Source organism: Scyliorhinus canicula, chromosome 13, assembly GCF_902713615.1.
Source record: "Scyliorhinus canicula chromosome 13, sScyCan1.1, whole genome shotgun sequence".
NCBI lineage: Eukaryota > Metazoa > Chordata > Chondrichthyes > Carcharhiniformes > Scyliorhinidae > Scyliorhinus > Scyliorhinus canicula.
Window position 1 is genome coordinate 68,416,252 of NC_052158.1, and position 19,855 is coordinate 68,436,106.

General features: G+C 50.2%; 1 protein-coding gene across 1 annotated transcript in view; it reads right to left on the bottom strand.

Moving 5' to 3' along the window:
* Positions 1 to 15,723: 15,723 nt before the first annotated feature.
* The window catches only part of LOC119975608, a 147,383-nt gene continuing 143,251 nt past the window's right edge, over positions 15,724 to 19,855 (bottom strand). Inside the window, exons 32-34 of the mRNA XM_038815396.1 lie at positions 18,314 to 18,498; positions 16,840 to 17,032; positions 15,724 to 15,974 (exon numbers count right to left, since the gene is read on the bottom strand). Coding sequence (XP_038671324.1) covers positions 15,940 to 15,974; positions 16,840 to 17,032; positions 18,314 to 18,498 — 413 coding nt within the window. The 3' untranslated portion in view covers positions 15,724 to 15,939. The remainder of the gene's footprint in view (positions 15,975 to 16,839; positions 17,033 to 18,313; positions 18,499 to 19,855) is intronic.

Consider the following 19,855-nt stretch of genomic DNA (forward strand, 5'->3'; position numbering starts at 1 on the left):
TGATTCTGGGTCTGGAAGGTGCTGTCTGAGGAACTTTGTTCCTGCGGTGCATCTTGTAGATGGTACACATGGCTGCCACTGTCCGTCAGTGGTGGAGGGTTTGAATGTTTGTGGCAGGGGGAGCAATCAAAGGGGCTGCTTTGTCCTGGATCATGTCAAGCTTCTTGAGTGTTGTTGGAGCTGCACTCATCCAGGTGTGGGGAATATTCCATCACACTCCTGACTTGTGCCTTGTATATGGTAGACAAGCTTTGGGGAGGGGGCGGGTTGAGATTGATCAGAAGGTGAGTTCATTGCTGTAGGATTCCTAGCCTTTGACCTGCTCTGGTAGTTTGGAGACCCTAGATTCTGCATTGTGGCTGAAAAGCTGTCCTATTTCCTTTTGATGGTGGCCTCTGTTAAGCTTTCTTCCAGCGGCAGGAAGAGAGAGACCCTCACCTACAAGCTGCAGGGGTGATTGCTGTCTCTTCCCGTTCCTGTGTCACACACTGACATGGCATCCCAGCGCCAGTGCACCCTGACCAGGTCCACAGGTGGCTTTTTATCCCATTTCCCTGTGTATTCCTGGGTGAGAACAAACAAACATGGGTGAGAGCTACATGGTGGTGGGGTGGAGGGAGGGTGTCTCATTACGTGTGGTGGAGGAGGAGAGCACCGAGGCCACTGAGGGGGAACTCGCAGGCTTGGGAGGGGGTGGGAGTGGGCAGTGAGGGGGAGAGGAACTTGCACGATTGGACATGGGTAGCAGTGTTTTGGTTAAGTTTAGTTTTATGGAGGTACAGAATGGTAAGCCAACAAAAAAACCTTGAGAGTAATATTTTGTTTGACATTGGATGGATGAAAGTGGGACAGGTGCAGGCACTGGTAGAGATGGAACTAGTCGGTCTTTGTGTTGGAGAAGCGGTTTAGTTAAGGCGATGAACAGGTTAGTCCTGTCTCAGACAATGGACAGGGACTTTAGTTCACAGGAATTTATAACTCATTCAAGGTTATAAAGTGAGTACCTCACCTGACATCAATTGAGCGACTGAACCGTTGCCAAAAAAAGTCCTTTGTAACAACACACAATGAGCTTATTCATCCCCTTGACCAAGTTGTATGCCTTGGGTAACAGTTTTTGAGATTGAGTACTTTTCCACTTTGCAAAATCTTGGTTTGTGTCACAGGGCATTCAGGGGCCACTTATTTATTACATACTGTGAATCGTATTTTGGCCCAAAAGTTGAAGCACTTGTCTGTTGTGGTCTTAATCCTGTTTCTCTGACTTTACCTCTTACTGTTGATGAAACAACCTACTTCCCCAAATTTTCATCCTTTGTTTATTGAAGGTGCATTTATATAGCGCCTTTTGTAACCTCTAAACGTCCAAGAAAACTTTACAGTCAATTGTGTCCTTCTGAAATGCCATCACTGGCATAATGCAGGAGACATGGCAGTTAAGGTGCACACAGCAATGTCCCACAAACAGCTATGCTTGACTAGATTTGTTTTGCTAATTGGTTGAGGGATATTCTCCTCCCCCTTGTATCATGATTTTAAAATATTTTTCGTTTAAGCCTTTCCATTTTTCTTTAGCAGCACATTCGCCACTTTTGAAAAGCAAACAGGCTTGAATGACTTGCACACAAGGTCTGCTCCATCTTTCTTTGTGGCGATTTGAAGGCGCTCGTCAACAGCGTCTTAATCAACGTTTGGCGACCACTGGGGCTGTTTCTTTTCTACATTTGATGCCACTGATTGATCGATTACTGTGTAACCTAACCTGGCGAGTGAAAACTCGAGAGCAGAAATTTCAGGCTTGGGGTCGCACTGCCATCTTACTGCTCAAACCTGTCATGGTATCTGAATGGCGGAATGTTTCACAACAATACATTGAGTTCTGATTGCACCAACCCGGTGCTAAGTCACTGTGAACATGATGATACAAGAGAAGAGTGTGAGAAATGTAACCAACCATGACAAGTGAGTCGCTCAGAGCTTTCGGATTCTGAAGCTTTAAATTGTCAAGGTGGTGATTGTTTGTCTGCTCTGGTGAAAGGTCATCTCAACCTGAAATGGACCAAGGGCGCGATTCTCCGCTCCCGGGAAAAATCGGGAGGGCCGTTGTGAACTCGGCCGAGTTTCACGATGGCCTCGGAGGCCGCTCCTCGCCCCTTATTCTCCCCTCCCGACGGGGCTAGGAGCGGCGCTCCGTAACACTCAGCCACCGGGCGGTGGGCCGAGAGTGACGCGACGGCGGCGCCTATGTGACATCAGCCGCGCATGCACAGGTTGGCCAGCTCCAACCCGCGCATGCGCGGCTGACGTCATGACGGCTGACAGCTCGAACCCGCGCATGCGCAGTGGCCGTCTTTCCCCTCAGCCGCCCCGCAAGACGTGGTGGCTTGATCTTGCGGGGCGGCGGAAGGGAAAGAGTGCGTCCGATTGAGACGCCGGCCCGACGATCGGTGGGCACCGATCGCGGGCCTGTCCCTTCCCGAGCACAGTCGTGGTGCTCATTCCCCACCAGGCCCCCTACAAGCCCCAAACGGACATCTCACAGAGTTTACACGATGGCAGCGACCAGGTGTGGTTGCCGCCGTCGTGAAACGGTCGCGAACGGCAGGCTGCTCGACCCATCCGGGTCGGAGAATCGCCGGTCGCCGTGAAAAACGGTGAGCGGCGATTCTTCCGATTCGGGGGGTGGGAGAATCGTGGGGCCACCAGGGGGTCGTGAAATTAGTCGGGGGGCCCTCCCGCGATTCTCCCACGTGGCATGGGGAGCGGAGAATCGCGCCGCAAATCTTTTGTTTCCCAGATTGTCAGGGCGGGATTCTCCGGCCGAGTCCGACCAGCCACCGGAAAATTCATGCCTGAGGTCAATGGACCTCATGGTCTATGTCCTGTCCTTGGCGATCTTGCGACGGGTGGAATGGAAGAACCCGGCCCTCAGATTGCGGACGTATGACTGACGATGCATGTTGAGACCCCCTAGCACTTCTGATGTACTGACCTACATGGGAATTGTCCAGGAAGTTTAAACGTCCAATGGGATATTCCTCTGCTGCCTGGGACCCTCCACAAACATCTCTGACTCTGGGTTAATGTGAAATTTCAGACAATTCTGTGATAGGTATATGGATAGTTACCCAGGAAATATTAGACAGATTATATTATATTATATTAGACCTTATTAACTCTACAGGTGACCCAGTTAGCCATCTCCTGACAGTAAGCACCCCTCCCCGTCCCGCTTGCCTGACTACTCACTGACCTGACCCGACTACCCCAACATCCTGACCTAGCTACACCCTCTACACAACCCTGCTACCACTCAACCCAACCACATGACTAGCATCGACCAAACCTAACTATACTTCCCCCACCCAACTACCGCACGGACCCGACTAACGCTGACACAAACTATCACCCGACCTGACCAACCATTCACCCACCCATCACCTCTCCTACCAACTTATCTCACTCATTCACTCATGTGCCCAGCCTACCTACCTACCCACTCACCAATCTGACCCGTTCATCCACCGCACCCACTCACCCACTCGCCCATTCACCTACCTACCAAGCTCAAACAACCCACTTAGCCAGTCACCCACTTATTCATTCAATCGTTTAACCATTTAACCATTCACCCATTCGTTCACTAACCCATTCACTCATCCATTCACTAACATTCAAATGCTGAGGGGGCGATTTTTAGCCCCCCACTAGCCATGCGCGGAATCAGCGATGCGGGAACAAAATCCGGAGAGCATCGGAAAACGTGAATCTCTCCGGTGAGGTTTGAAGAATGACTGTCTCCTGTGGCCCCCATTGTGCCATTTGCACAGTCATGGACTTGCCCCTCTCTGACCAGCTCATGGGCTCTTTCCCCAAAGGACGTGAGGAATCTGATCTTGTGCATGACTCTGGGTGGCTATACCCACTCAGCTTTTTTATGCACAAGCTTGTTCTCTAGTGAAGTGAGACATGATGGCGCTGTGGTTCGATTCAAGCCCCAGGTCACTGTCTGTGTAGAGTTTGCACATTCTCCCCGTGTCTACATGGGTTTCACCCCACAACCCAAGGATGTGCAGGTTAGGTGGATTGACCACGCTAAACTGCCCCTTACATGGAAAAAAAAGAATTGGGTACTCTAAATGTATTTGCCCTCCAATGAGACAGATGGGGAGCGTGTCTGCTGGAGTCCTGCCAGTTCAGATGGTGATGAGATGTAGCATGCGTGGTACTTGAGTGGGAGCGAGGATGTGAGGAGTAGAGTAGATACTGGGTGAGACTATGAGTATGGAGGGGGGAGGGGAAGAGGGCCTCATGTCAGGTATTGGCAACCTGCGAGGTGGCTGGGTAAGAGATCACCTTGGAGGTGTGAGCGGTGTGTGAGGCGGGGTGCAGCAAGAGAGACTGGGGGGTTGGCAGACTTATCCTGGCCACACCAAGAAGGTCATTCATTGTTTTTGTGGGACTGATGCTCTGTCCTTTTCTGCAGTGAGCTGGCACCTCGGTGAGGGTTGCCACTGTCTCTGAGGCGAGAGCGGTCACCTTGCTGGATGGATGACTGCGCAACTGTGGTTAGAGGACATCCTGCCTCTGCTGCAAATCATCCAGGAATCTGGTCAGGGCTCCCTCTGTGAAACACGGTGTGCTGGCAGCCTGGCAGCCGTCCCCTCAAATGGACAAGTTCTGGAGAGGTGTTTATATGGACTTCCCCGCTGATTGCAAAAACGTAGTTGCCCCCGGGTGAGCAAATCAGCGGGAGGCCGCCATGAGTGCGGCGTGATTCACGTAGTGAAACAAAAATGAGTCAAAGAGGCTCAATATTCCGTGAGATTTCCCACCGACGATGCTGGCAGCGTCCACACCGGTTTTCTTACCGGAACCAACGCGTTGCCAAATTTTGGAAAGATTCCGCCTTGAATCTTCAAACTTACCATATGGCAGCTTGTGCTAGAAGATGGAGGTGTTATTGTCTTTCCATGACTATTCATTCTGCTCCTCTCTCCACAGATGCTGTCTGACCTGCTGAGTATTTGCAGCAAATTTTTGGGTAGCAGAGTAGCACGGTGGTTAGCACAGTTGTTTCACAGCTCCAGGGTCCCAGGTTCAATTCCTGGCTTGAGACACTGTCTGTGCGGAAATTGCACTTTCTCCCTGTGTCTGCGTGGGTTTCCTCCGGGTGCTCCGGTTTCCTCCCACAGTCCAAAGATGTGCAGGTTAGGTGGATTGGCCGTGCTAAATTGCCCTTAGTGTCCAAAAAGGTTAGCTGGGGTTACTGGGTTACAAGGATAGGGTGGAGGCGTGGGGGCTTAAGTGGGGTGCTCTTTCCAAGAGCTGACAGGCCAAATGGCCTCCTTCTGCACTGTAAATTCTATGATGATTCTATGAGTTTTGTGTTGAATCGTAGAATCATAGAATTACTACAGTGCAGAAGGAGGCAATTTGGCGCATTGAGTCTACACTGACCCTCTGAAAGAGCCCCCATGCCCCCACCCGTTCCCATAACCCCACCTAACCTTTTGGACAATAAGGGAAATTTAATGGATTTCCAGAATCTGCGCTACTTTGTTTTTTGTCAAATGATGTTCCTGTGCCTGAGTTAAATGCCTGAAATAGCCTCTTCCAGAGCTGACACAAGCTCCGTCGGAAATATCAGGTCAATAGTGATAGGCCCACGAGAAATCACAGACATCTCTCTCAGGAGAGGTTGAGGAATACCACTCCACATCAAATATGGGGCAAGGCATGAGGCAGATCTCCATGAACCACCACAGCTGGTGCAGGGATTGAACCCACAGGCGCGATTCAGCGAACAGAAATCAAAGTCCACATTCGGGTTTGTTTAGCGAGGTGTTTCTCAGTGGCTGCAACACCGAGATTCACCCCGCTCTTCACTGGTACCATACCTGTTCCTTTGGGCCTCGGGGAGTTTCCCCCATCGGAGCCACATATTTGCAGATTTCCTGCACTGGGTGAGCTGATCTCATCACCAGGACTGGCTCCTCGTAAAATCGGCAGCCCCGATCTCTACTACCCATTTCAGGCTCCCCCCCGCCCCCCCCCCCCCCAACTTTCCCGCTTTCTGGACCCTCCACCCAACCCTCCCCTTCTTGTGCTCACTGGATCTCCCCTCACTCTCCTTCTAATGGTAATGTTCCCCCTGGGCCCAACCACTCCCTCATCCCCTTACTTCCCGGATTCAAAAATAGCAGGACTAGGCCATTCAGCCCTTTGAGCCCATTCTGCCATGGTTCATCTTTTACTTCAACAACATGGCTGGAATTCTCCGAAATCCCAGCCAAGTGTTCATGCCGGCGTAAACATTGGAGTGGTGTACGCCGGCATCAACGGGCCTCTTGGGTTTTCGGGGGCTAGCATGGTGCCTGGGTGCTGTGCGCTACTCTGGTGCTGAAAGGCGGCCCTGCACGGCCGGCGCGTGTCCGTGCATGCGCACCATGGCAGGCGCGTGGTTGCCGTCTCCGCGCTGGCGCAGAGCAATATGTTGGGGACCTAACAGCGGGCCCGCGCGAAAGGAGGTAGGTCCCTTCCAGATCACGTCCGCCGGCCCATCGGAAGCCCCAATTGTGGGCCTGAACCCCTTGAAACCCCCCCCCCCCCCCGAGTCAGATCCCCCTGCCTCCCATGAGGACGTCCACAGAGGCTGCAGATCTGAGCTCCCGCTGGGTGGTATCAGGTTTGAACCATACCGGCTGGACTCGACGGAACTTGGTGGGAGTTCGGCCTGTCACCCGTGGAGAATCGGCATGTGGGCCTATTTCAGCGGCCCTCAACCGGCGCCGTGGCAATCGCACGGGAGCGATTGGCACCGATTCTCTGGTCGCCGGAGAATTGGCGGCCCGGCATCGTAGTGGCGTGGCAGGAATTTCCTGTGCCCCCGGCGCGGGCTTGGAGAATCCTGGCCCATGTTCCTGCACCATCCCATATCCCTTGATGTTTTTAATGTGTAGAAATCTATCGACCTCTGTCTTGAATTTACTCAGTGACTGAGCTCCTCAGCCCTCTGGGGGTGAGAATTCCAAAGATTCACCACCCGCTGAGTGAAGAAATTCCTCCTCATCTCAGTCCTAAATGACCTGTCCCTTATTCGGAGATTAAGCCCCTGGTTCTAGACACCCCAGCCGGGGGAAACATCCATCCTGCATCTACCCTGTGGAGCCATGTAAGAATTCTATACGTCTGAATAAGATCATCTCACATTCTTCCAAACTTCAGAGAAAGAAGGCCCAGTCTATTTAATTGTTCATCATGGGACAATCCTTCTATATCCAGGATTTGTTTAGTTTAGTCCTTGTTGTACTCCCTCTCTGAGAAGTATATTTTTCCTTGCATAAGTATACCACGACTGCACACAATACCCCAGGCATCCCTCTCTGGTGGTTGAAGTTAATCTTGCCATACCATCAGCAAATGCTACACATCCTGTAAGATGAAAAGCAGAGCCTACTGTGATAAATGTAGGATTTAGATATATTGGGTTATAAGTATTTAGTGAAGTCAGTGCTAAATGCCTGGGTTAGAGTGCATTTGACTGCTGAAGTCATGTTTTAAAAGAATCTTGGTTTGAAAGGCAACAAAGTTATTAGGAGCCTGAGGTGCAATTAACCATTGTAAAAAGCTGGGACTAATGCAATTTTGTTTTGATAAAAGGGATCCCCTGGGAAGTTAATTAGATTTCAGCTTGGTGAGGTGGTGTCATCGCTGAGTAGAAATAAGGCATCAGGTATTTTGAGAAAAATTGTTTTCAGTTTAGCTCTGATTCTGGCAGAAGCTCAGACCATGTAAGGCACGCTTTGTTTTCTTACTGTAGGTTAGTTGAAAAAGATTAACTGTATTTAAAGCAGTGCAGACTTGTCTGAGGACACGTGGGAGCTGAATCAAGCCAGTTGAAAACAGACATCCAGCCAGAATTTCTGCAGGGGCTCGGACCAGGGTCAAATCTGTTCTCTAAAGCAGTGTCAGGTAATCTCTTTTGCAAAGAATAACTTTGTAAAGCAAGCATCACTCAGTGTTATTGTTATTTAGGGTCAATTGTGAACTGAGATGGTATATTTTCTTGTTGTTTAAGTTTAATAAGGTTTGTAAGTATGGGTATTGTATTCACTGCATTGAATAGTATTGTTTAAGGGGTAATCGTAAGCTATTTTCTGGTGTGATGTTAAACAGATTTTAATACTGTGTTAGGAGTGATGTGCCATCAATTGCACGAGAGACGAGTTGCTTTACAAAAGTTAGGCTTTAATAAACTAGAACTTAGCCCTGCGGTTGTCTACAATAAAATGGACGCCCGCCGGACATTTGACTATTTATACCTCGGCAAGGAGGCGTGGTTAACTCAATCGGTCGAGAGGCACATGACCGACCAGGGCCAATGGTAAGCCAGTGTTCTGCCCCAATGGCAGACAGGTATGCAAATCATATCACCACATTCACCCCTTGCGGAGAAAGAAGCCGGGGGGGTATCAACGAGAGCCGGGGCGGGGGGGTGGGGGGGGGGGGGGGGAGGGGGGAGAGAACTGGTGATATGAGTAGTAGCTGGGAGGACAAAAATTTTCTCTCCTTTCTTTTATCAAATTTGGGGGCTTCCCACTGGCCCAGACAATAAGCAATATTATACAAAGTCCCAACAAAGTCCATGGAGCTGTCGAAATTTAGATCGATTCGATAAGTCTTTTCGTGGTCCGTGACGTTCTGGCAGACCGTCGCAGTGGAGGAGGTGACGTCAGGTCGGCCGATGGTGGTGGTTCCGCTGACGTCCTGGAGTCCGGGAGCGATGGTCCTTGAATGGTCTCCGTCACCCGAGCTGGCTGTGGAGACGCCATGGATGGGGAAGGGGGAACCTGAGTGGGGCGCTGGGGGAAAAAAAAAGGGGGGGTCTGTGGTGGAGGGGGGGAAGGCCGCACGCCAGCGGGTGCCAGGTCCCGGAGGGAGACCGTGTCCTGTCGACCGTCAGGGTACTCCACATACGCATACTGTGGGTTAGTGTGGAGTAACTGGACTTGTTCCACCAACGGGTCGGACTTGTGCACCCGCACATGCTTCCGGAGCAAGATGGGTCCGGGGGTGACCAGCCACGTCGGGAGAGGGGATCCGGAGGATGACTTCCTGGGGAAAACAAGAAGGCGTTCATGAGGTGTCTGATTAGTTGCGGTACAGAGGAGTGAGCGGATAGAATGTAGGGCATCAGGGATAACCTCTTGCCATCGGGAAATAGGGAGATCTCTGGACCGGAGGGCCAGTAGTATGGTCTTCCAGATGGTACCATTCTCCCGCTCGACCTGTCTGTTACCCCGGGGGTTATAGGTGGTCGTCCTGCTAGAGGCTATGCCCCTGTTGAGCAGGAATTGACGCAGCTCGTCACTCATAAAGGAGGACCCCCGATCGCTATGTATGTACGTGGGGTAGCCGAACAGGGAGAAGACGGAGATGAGGGCCTTAATGACGGTCGATGTGGTCATGTCGGGGCAGGGAATGGCAAAGGGGAAGCGGGAGAATTCGTCAATTACCGCCAGGAAGTAAATGTTGCGGTTGTTAGAGGGAAGGGGCCCCTTGAAGTCAATGCTGAGACGTTCGAAGGGGCGGGATGCTTAGATCATGTGTGCGCGCTCGGGGCGGTAGAAGTGCGGTTTGCACTCTACGCAGATGTGGCAGTCACGGGTTACTGTCCTGACTTCCGCGATGGAGAAAGGCAGGTTGCGGGCCTTAATGAAATGGTAGAGGCGGGTCACCCCTGGATGGCAGAGGTCCGCGTGGAGGGAGCGGAGGCGGTCTATCTGCGCGCTGGCGCAGGTACCACGGGACAGGGCATCAGGAGGCTCATTGAGCTTCCCAGGATGATACAAGATCTCATAGTTGTACGTGGACAACTCGATCCGCCACCGCAAGATCTTGTCATTCTTGATCTTGCCCCTTTGTGCATTGTCAAACATGAAGGCTACTGACCGTTGGTCTGTGAGGAGGGTAAACCTCCTGCTGGCCAAATAGTGCCTCCAATGTCGCATCGCTTCGACTATGGCCTGGGCTTCCTTTTCCACAGAGGGGTGGCGGAGTTCGGAAGCCTGGAGAGTTTTGGAGAAGAAGGCCACGGGTCTGCCCGCTTGGTTCAGGGTGGCCGCCAGAGCAACTTCTGATGCGTCGCTCTCGACCTGGAAGGGGAGGGACTTGTCGATGGCACGCATCGTGGCCTTTGCGATGTCCGCTTTGATACGGCTAAAGGCCTGGCAGGCCTCTGTCGACGGCGGGAAGGTCGTGGTTTGCATGAGGGGACGGGCCTTGTCGGCGTAATTGGGAACCCATTGGGCGTAGTAAGCGAAGAAACCCAGGCAGCGTTTGAGGGATTTGGGGGTATTGGGGAGAGGGAGTTCCATCAGGGGGGCGCATGCGTTCGGGGTCGGGGCCTATCACTCCTTTACGCGCTACGTAGCCGAGGGTGGCTGGACGGTCGGTGCTGAACACGCACTTATCCTTATTGTATGTGAGGTTAAGGAATTTTGCGGTTTGGAGGAATTTCTGGAGCTTGGCGTCATGGTCCTGCTGGTCGTGGCCGCAGATGGTGACGTTATCAAGATACGGGAAGGTAGCCCGTAATCCGTACTTGTCGACCATTCGGTTCATCTCCCGTTGGAAGACCGAGACCCCATTTGTGACACCAAATGGAACCCTAAGGAAGTGGTAGAGGCGCCCATCTGCCTCAAACGCGGTGTATTTGCGGTCACTCGCGCGGAGGGGAAGCTGGTGGTAAGCGGACTTAAGGTCCACAGTGGTGAAGACCGTGTATTTCGCGATATCGTTTACCATGGTGGAAATACGGGGGAGAGGATACGCGTCCAGTTGCGTAAACCGGTTGATGGTCTGGCTATAGTCGATGACCATCCGGTTTTTCTCCCCAGTCCGGACCACCAGCACTTGGGCTCGCCAGGGACTGTTGCTGCCCTCGATGACCCCTTCCGTCAGCAACCTCTGGACCTCGGACCTGATGAAGGACCGGTCCTGGGCGCTGTACCGTCTGCTCCGTGTCGCAACGGGTTTGCAATCGGGGGTGAGATTAGCAAACAAGGAGGGGGGGTCCACTTTGAGGGACGCGAGGCTGCAGACAGTGAGGGGGGGTATAGGGCCGCCGAATTGGAAGGTCAAGCTCTGCAGGTTGCATTAGAAGTCCAGTCCTAGGAGTGCCAGTGCGCAAAGGTCAGGGAGGACAAGGAATTTATAATTTTTAAAAACCTTCCCCTGGACCGTGAGGTCGGCGATGCAGCACCCGATGATGCGGACGGAGTGCGAACCTGAGGCTAACCCAATTTTGTGTTTTACAGGATGGACAGGGAGCGCGCAGCGCCTTACCGTGGCAGGGTGAACAAAGCTTTCCGTGCTCCCGGAGTCCAGCAGGCAGCCCATCTCGTGGCCATTGAGGTAGATGAGCGTCATCGTTTTGGCGAGCGTGCGTGGACGTGACTGGTCGAGCTGAATGGCCGCGAGCCGTGGAGAAAATCCGTATTCGTCATCGTCGTCCGAGTAGATGCTGGAAGAACCTTGCGTGCCAGTCCCGGAAGGCGGTGGCCAGGATCCGCACGTGGAGTCGGGATCCCAAGATGGCGGCGCCCAGGACCCGCACGTGAAGTCGGGGCCCCAAGATGGCGGCGCCCAGGACCCGCACGTGGAGTCGGCGCCCCAAGATGGCGGCGCCCGTGGGGCCCTTGTGGTTGGTGGGGCGGGGCTAGCTGTGCCGGCGGGCCGATTGGAGCGGCTGCGAACGGGGGCGGTGAGGCGCGCAGGCCAGGAGCAGGGGCCCGGGGCGGCGAGCTGGGAGGAGCGCGGTGCGCTGGAGCGGCCCGGGAGGAGAGAGAAAGGCGAGCAGGCCAGGCGCGGGGGCCCGGGGGCAGGGGGGGGGGGGGTGTTGCGCGGCAGTTAGGAGGGGACCGGGAGGGCCCGGAGATGCGAGAGAGGCGCGCAGGTCGGGCGCCGGGGCCCGGGGGTGAGAGAGAGGTGTGGCGACCAGGAGGGGGCCGGGAGGAGAGAGAGAGGCGCACAGGCCGGGCATAGGGGACCGGGAGGCGGGGGGGGGGGGGGGGGGGGGGGGTGGGGGGGGGGGGGGGGAGTGTTGCGTGGCGTCCAGAGGAACAGCAGCGACCGTTTTGGCCTGGCAGACCGTGGAGAAGTGGCCCTTCTTCCCGCAGCTCTTACAGAAGGTGAAGCAGGCTGGGCAGCGCGGGCGAGGGTGTTTCGTGAACCCACAAAAGTAGCAGCAGGGCCCCGTGGACTTGTCGGGGCACCCCGCGGCACAGGCCTGAGGGAGGTGGGGAGCGGCGGATGGCGGTGGGGAAGCGTGCCAGGAGGCCTGGCTGGGGTCATAGAAGCGGGCGTTTTGATTAGCGACCTCCAGTGAGGTGGAGAGAGTCCGTGCCTCAGTTAAGCTGAGGTCGTCTCTCTCCAGCATCCGCTGGCGGATAGCGGGGGACTGCATCCCAGCCACATAAGCGTTTTAATATACCATATCCTTATTTCTTGTTGCTTTCACTCCTGAAGTGAAGTATCCTTTCCTCACAGTCTTATAAAATTAAAATTAAATATTGGGGTTTTGGTCCAGTATCCTAGCCACTATTAGGGTCTGGTCTGAGATCATAATACTACATACATGAGGATGCTCCACAATCCTTTCAGTTTAAATGGAAAGGCGCTGTAGGAATGGCTCATGTCATCTGCAAACTTTGGAATTGTGCCCTGCACACTGAGGTCTAGGACATTAATATGTATCAGGAAAGACAGTTGACCTTGTACTGATCACAAAACCACAGAATAACAGAAAAATACAATGCAGAAAAGGCCCTTCGGCCCATCAGGTCTGCACCACCGCATGAAAGGCACCTGATTTGCCAGCACTCGGCCCATGGCCGTGAATGCTAAGATGTGCCAAGTGCTCATTCGGGCACTTTTTAAAGGATATGTGAGGCAACCCACCTCTCACGCCCTCGCAGGCAGTCCATTCTCACCACCCTCTGGGTAAAAAAAGGTTTTCCTCAAATCCCCGCTGAACCTCCCACCCCTCACGTTGAACTTGTGTCCCCTCATAACCGACTCCTGGAATCCTTCCTCAAGTCCAAAAAAACAGCTGGTCACCAGTAATGTGTCTCCTGTCATCCTGCCTGCTTTATATCCATGCTGTCCCTTTTTCCCCAAGGTCTTTATCTTTACTGACAAACCTATTTTGTGGCATTTTTCCCAAATGCCTTTCGCAAGTACATGCAAACCACACTAAATGTAAGTTCGGGAGGCCTTTAAGTGGTCTTCAATTTTTCACTTCAGAACCTCAATAGGCCCATGGGCGAACGGACTGTTTGTACTCCACCAACCCCACGTAAAATTCCAGTGGATGCATGGAGGAAATGGGCACAGCACTGTCATGATATGTATATTGACTGGGATGTAAAGAGTTAATAAGTTAATGGCAATGCTTCTTACCACTAGAGGGAACCACAGAACAGTCATATATATATATCATGTGACTTTGGGGATTCTGGGAATTAGAAGGTAGTAGAAGATGGTGAGGCATAGGAGCAGTTGTGTATACTTGAGAGTTCTGTAGTTAGAGATAGCATAGTTTAATATAGTAATCTTCCACTTTAGGAATGTGAACAAATCTTAGTTGGTAGTGTAGATAAATTTATAGTTTTGTTCGCTAACAAAGCTTGGTGTCTTTATTCAACGCTATGCATCCAAGCCATCCAGGTAAAGCAAAGTAGAGAACACAACAAGCGCCACCACCATGACACCTAAACATACGCCGTACGACCTGCCAACCCACTCCTGGGGGGTGTTGCCGAGGATTGGTGTGGACTAAAGTGACATGTTAGCTGAAAGGTACACTTCCTTCCCGAAACAACAGCAATGATCTTGTTCGGTTTTTAACAGTTGTTTTCTTGTTTTTGGGTCATGTTTATTGAATTCAATTTTGAAAGTTACATGAGTTTTATATTTACACCATCAAAGTGCAATTACCATAACCAATGACGCTATCATTCCTGAGCTATAATCAAAATTACCCTGAGTACTCCAAAGGAACCATAGGCCTTGCACAGGGACAATGTCAGACCTTTGATTTGTGTTCTCTTGCGCACTTTATAGAATGCAAGATTCCATTTGCTTTACCTCCAGCTGCTGCACACTTCAAATGGTCCCAGTGATCCGATCCCCACTGTTCCCGCTCCTCTTCCTATGCTACATCTTGTGGGCTAATTCCATGTAATTTATATTTTCAACTTTTGTTCTCCTTCCCCAGTGCAAACACTTTAGACTTACTAGAATTAAATGTCATGTTATATTTCACTCCAGCTTCTCAGACTAAAAGGACCCCTCTGCATCTTTATTTAAATTAATTCTTTGGATGCCAACCTTGATTCCAGTGAGCATGTCCATCTGGTGGAATGTTTCATGCAGAGGCCTAACCAGTGGCATTTTAGAGGCTATTCTGAGAGTATGTGTTAAATTGATTTTATGGTTCCTGTGGCTTCAGCAGAGGTGTGTACATTCCTTTCTTGTCAGCATGCACAGTAGTACACGTGGCGAGCACTGTGGCTTCACAGAGCCAGGGTCCCAGGTTCAATTCCCTGCTGGGTCACTGTCTGTGTAGAGTCTGCACATTCTCCCCATGTCTGTGTGGGTTTCCTCCCTGTCATAATATACATCCAGGTATATGATGGAGTGCAGACAGGCAGTGATGACACAGGATGACCAGTGAGCACACAGAACATAGCAGCCAATCACCAGTCAGGACACAGCCACTATAAAGCCAGAGGGCACCAGTTTTCCCGCTCTCTCGGGATCCAGCCTCTGACACAGTCAGAGTTCATGAGCAGCAGCTAGTACAAACACCATATGGTAGCCAGTTAGTCTGGTCAGGCTAGCCTCAGGTCTCCAGTCAAGTCAGCATAGTGTCCACCCACAGTTAAGCATGTATTATAGTTAGTTGTTCAATAAAAGTGTGTTGCATCTCTTCAAGTGTTGGAAGCCTGTCTCTCTCTACACTGCATCAAACGCAGACCACATAGACCCAGCTTACCCAACACATCACTCCCAGTGCTCTGCTTTCCTCCCACAGTCCAAAGACGTGCAGGTTAGGTGGATTGGCCATGCTAAATTGCTCCTAGTGTCCAAAAAGGTTAGGAGGGGTTTTTGGGTTATGGGGATAGGGTGGAAGTGAGGGCTTAAGTGGGTCGGTGCAGACTCGATTCGCCGAATGGCCTCCTTCTGCACTGTATGTTCTATGTATCTACGTATCTATGAATGGAAATGATCCTGCCCACAGCTAGATCCTTACTCCTGATCAGAAAATTGGTGACTGGCTTCAATGAACAAGCTGTTAGATTCCCCTCCCCTGGATGGGCCAACATGTCTTTTAAAAGGTGGGAGGGTGGGGACCGTTTCCGGGTTGCCAACTGTTGGTTCAGTGTAAACATCTCGAGTTCTGAAATTTTCAGACTGCCTACCTCTCTCTTTCTACCCATAACTTGGAAAAGAACAATCAGGGCTTGAAACTCAGAAGCAAATCCTCAGTCGAGTTGACAGTGGATCATCTGTGCCCATGGAGCTCTGAGCCAACAGAATAAGAAAGCAAGTTGGAAAGAACTGTTTTGAAAAAAAGTGAAATAAGTAGCATCATGGCTAAATGATTACTCAAGTCAATGTGCAGTCACCACTGTAAAAATAGTCCAGAAAGTCTGAAATTACCATGCATATTTTATTATGCTTTACAGAAACAAAATTAGCTTGCTTTTCGATAGCAGCATGATATGATTCTCACCAAATGTGCAGTTAATCTATTATTAAGTGCAAAATCTGGAACAGGAACATCATCTTAATTGGACTGGCATTAGTAGAGGGAATGTAGGAATTCCAGGCCATTGCGCAGAAACCCCGGTTCCGTCACCATGATGATGTTCAGCATTTCTCAAAGGAACAAGCTTCCAGGAGCTCTGTAAGAGAGAGGAACAAATGCTGAGAATGTGGCTGTAAGCTTCCCTTGTCACAATTCACCTTTTACATTTCTGTTGTGTCTTTTGTGCTCCTCCAAGTGGTGAGAAATGGAGCAAGCCTCAAAGAGCCAGGAATACACAGGCAATGCTTGGATTTCAATGTGAGAGATGTAGCCCAACTAGATCAAGAGCTAGATTCGCTTTCAGGAGCTGAGAGAAAACTAAGACAACTGCACAAAAAGGACAAGCGTGGGAACTTTGCACTTGCTTCTGGTACCAACAGGTACGGAGCAAATCCAGATGCCAAGCTCTCCAGTAACCTCATCAAGATGAACAGGGAATTTGTACACTTTTATAGTGTTTGGTGTCCCAGCAGGAGATCTGTTTGGATGCATTCCCATTCCTATGGCTGTCACAGGACTGGATAGTCTCATTCTTCCAGATCTCAGTCTAGATCCATAAAGGATCAGTGAAGCTGCACAGAGCTTGGGAGTGAGACTTAGGTAACAGTAAATGGACTCTATACCTTCAACCCCCACTTAGAAAGAAGTGGCCACTGAGAACTATACATTGAATGAATCACGCCACCCACAAACTCCATCATTGCAGAGATTCTTCTTTGGATAGTGGGCTTGGCATTGACAGGGACCATGACTCGTATTGTCATTCCCTCTTTTCCAATTGGGCTCAAAGAATGTTGAGAAGATACCTGCACCCAACATCCTGAGCATTATCATTGCTTCTCCCAGAGTGTCTGAAATTGATCTGGACCCAGGCGTCCCTTGTTTTACACTCCCGCTATAAATCCAACAAGCCTGAGCAAAGGAGTCACATTGATCAAAGTCTTTAATTCACTAATATTTACCAAGAGGTTCACAGGACTGGATGCCTTCCATTACACTGATGTAACTGTCACCCAGGTAGCTTTTGTAATCACCGATGGGAACTTCAATGAGGCACTGAGCGGAGTCTTTAAAAAGGAGATTCTTCCCCGCAAACATCACCGAGTTGAACATTGCGAATTTGCTTTCGTCCAATCCACCACGACCGTGTTTCAGCTGGAATTTGAAGCAAACCTGTTACTGGTGGTGACAGCAAACCCGCTCCAATGGTCCGAATGTGTATTGTATCAAGAACCCGCAAACAGGAGGCAACCATTCAGCCCCTCGAGGCTGTTCCACCTTTCAACTGTGTCACAGCTGATCATTCATTTATGGGATGTGAGTGTCACTGGCTAGGCCAGCGTTTGTTGCCCATCCCTAATTGTCCTTGAGAAGGTAGAGGTGTGTTGCCTTCATGAACCTATGCAGTCCCTGAAGTGTAGGTACACCCAGAGTGGTTTTTTTTCGGGGGGGGGGGGGGGGGGGGGGGGGGGGGCAAAATTCCAGGATTTTGACCCAGCAACAATGAAAGAATGGTGATATATTTCCAAGGCAGGATGGTGTGTGACTTGGAGGGGAACGTCCAACTCCATTTATCTGCCTTTGCTCTATATTCTTTGACACCTTCATGAAACAAAAAATTATCAATCTCACTCGTAAAAGACTCAATTGTTCCAACATCTACAGCCTTTTGGTGGACAGAGTTCCAGATTGTCACTATTATGAAAATGGTTTTGCACTTGACTGCTCTAATTATCACAAGGATGCATTGGAATGCTGACCTTCAACATTGTCTACCACATACCAACACCTAGAGGATACCGCACCGTACACTCTTCTGCTTGCAGGTTGTCTGCGGTTTGACTATTCTGCAGTACCTGTTTGTTCTTTAAGGATGTCTCCTTTGCGAGGCTGAAGAACTAACAAGGCTGGGAATGTCACTGAGCTGAGTGTGAGCCTTGAATGAATTTGTAACAGGAGGAAATTAATAAAAGTTAATCTCAATGCTTGCTTCTTGGTTGTAGGGACAAGTGGAATTGAAGTGCTGACACTATCATTCAATTCCCAAATTCAGGCAGGGTCCTGGCAATGATGGCTAATGACCTACCGCCATGCTGCCATGGAAACGTTCACGGGGCCTAACGACTGGATAACTGGAGTAGGCCTTGGGTCAGCTGGCATGTCCACTCCAATGAGAAATTTAGGCGTGTTTATGTCAGTAGAGCCTTAGTCACCATTTTGACCATAACCAGGCAGAGTCTGCACCTTGGACACTCTGACCAGTGTCGGCCAGAAGCCCAAAAACGAGGATCCTGAAGCTAAATTGCTCTTTCCATTTGAGATCTGAATGGTTATTTGGGAAAACTGATCTTTGCCGGTTTCTACTTGCTCCAATTCACCAATGAAATTTGTAATGGACCATATGTATTTCCTAAAGCCGAAGAATAAAACACTCACCAACTCATTTTTCAGAAATTTGAGAACTTTTGCCCTCTTTTCAGGACGTGTCATGACGGCGTGTGATGGGGCTTCCGCCAGGTGGCAGCTCATGAACTGATTGATTGGGGCTGTGCTGCCATTTTTGCACAAGAGGTAATAATTAGAAGAGTCCAGATTCTGATTCCAGTTGGCCTTTCCATTTCCTGAGAGAGAAAGGGATTTCAATAATTATCCTCTTGTACTCAAAGAATTTTCAATCAAGCCTTCAGTGAGCTAACTCAAATAAGGTTTTCGAAAATGAACATATGCTATATTCATTGCATTTACTTTATTCACTTCACCCAGAAAATGTTGTTAAACTTGTTGAACACGACTTCTTGTCTTTAAACAAATCCATGTTGGAGGTCTGTGCCGTATATTATTCCATGTCTCCTAAATTAACCCGTGATGTTCCAAATCCTGATTAAATTCACTTCAGATTACAGGAGTTAGTTCTCCCTTCACTGTCTGGGTGATGATGTGGTGGGATGGATCCCTGCCCATTTGCACCCAACTTTCATTCCATTCAAATGGAAGAGGTGATGAAGATACACGTTACTTTATCTGACCTCTTTCAGTCATTTAAGGTACATGTTATCCACCTTGAGTTCTGCTCATTATTCAGAACTGACCCCATATTTTTCAGTACATTACCGGTGATTGATTTCGTCCTTCAGTAGGTCTGCATTCTAACTATCAATAACAATTGTAAAATGTTTAATATCTACTTTGTGCCTTTACTCTCCGTAATTAAATTTCCTCATTCATTCAGGAAGGGAAATCATACCCTCTAACTATTCCTTTACTTTCCAAATATTTATAAAAGATCGTCCTTTCATATTATCTGTTAGTCTTTGCTTGTATTTACTCTTAGTTTCCTATCTCTCTCTCTCCACATCCAAAATACAACTGGTTTATTGCACACTTTGGTTGGAATTTTCTGATATTTTTTCAAAGTATCGGTCCCAGCGAGGAAACCGGGGAGAATCCTGCTGACTCCGCCGACAGTGGGAAAACGTGCCGTGTTTTCAGCCCTTAAATAATTTTTCTTTTTCATGTGATTCACGCCGCGCTCGTGGTGGTTTGCCTCTGATTTGCTCGCCCCAGGAAAATTTAATCTTTGTAATCAGTGGATCAGTGGAGCCCTCCTTTTAAAAGACTTCCCAGTGCTTGTTCAAAGTCCATTTGGGGGTTGGGGGTGCTGCCAGGGAGACAGCAGCACCGCGTTTCACAGAGGGAGTCTTTACCAAACCTCTGGATGGTGTCAAGCAGAGGCGTGACATCCTCCACCCGCGATCGACCAGACATCCAGCAAACAAGGCCACTACCCCCACTTGGGAGGCAGTGGCCATGATAGTGAGTGCCAGCTCACTCCAAAAGAGGATGGTGCCACAGTGCCGAGAGAAGGTGGATGACCTTCTTTGTGCAGTGAGGGTAATTCTGCTTCCTCCTATCTCCTGCTGAAACCGGAACACACTCATCACACCTCCACAGTAATCTCTCACCCAGCAACATCACAGG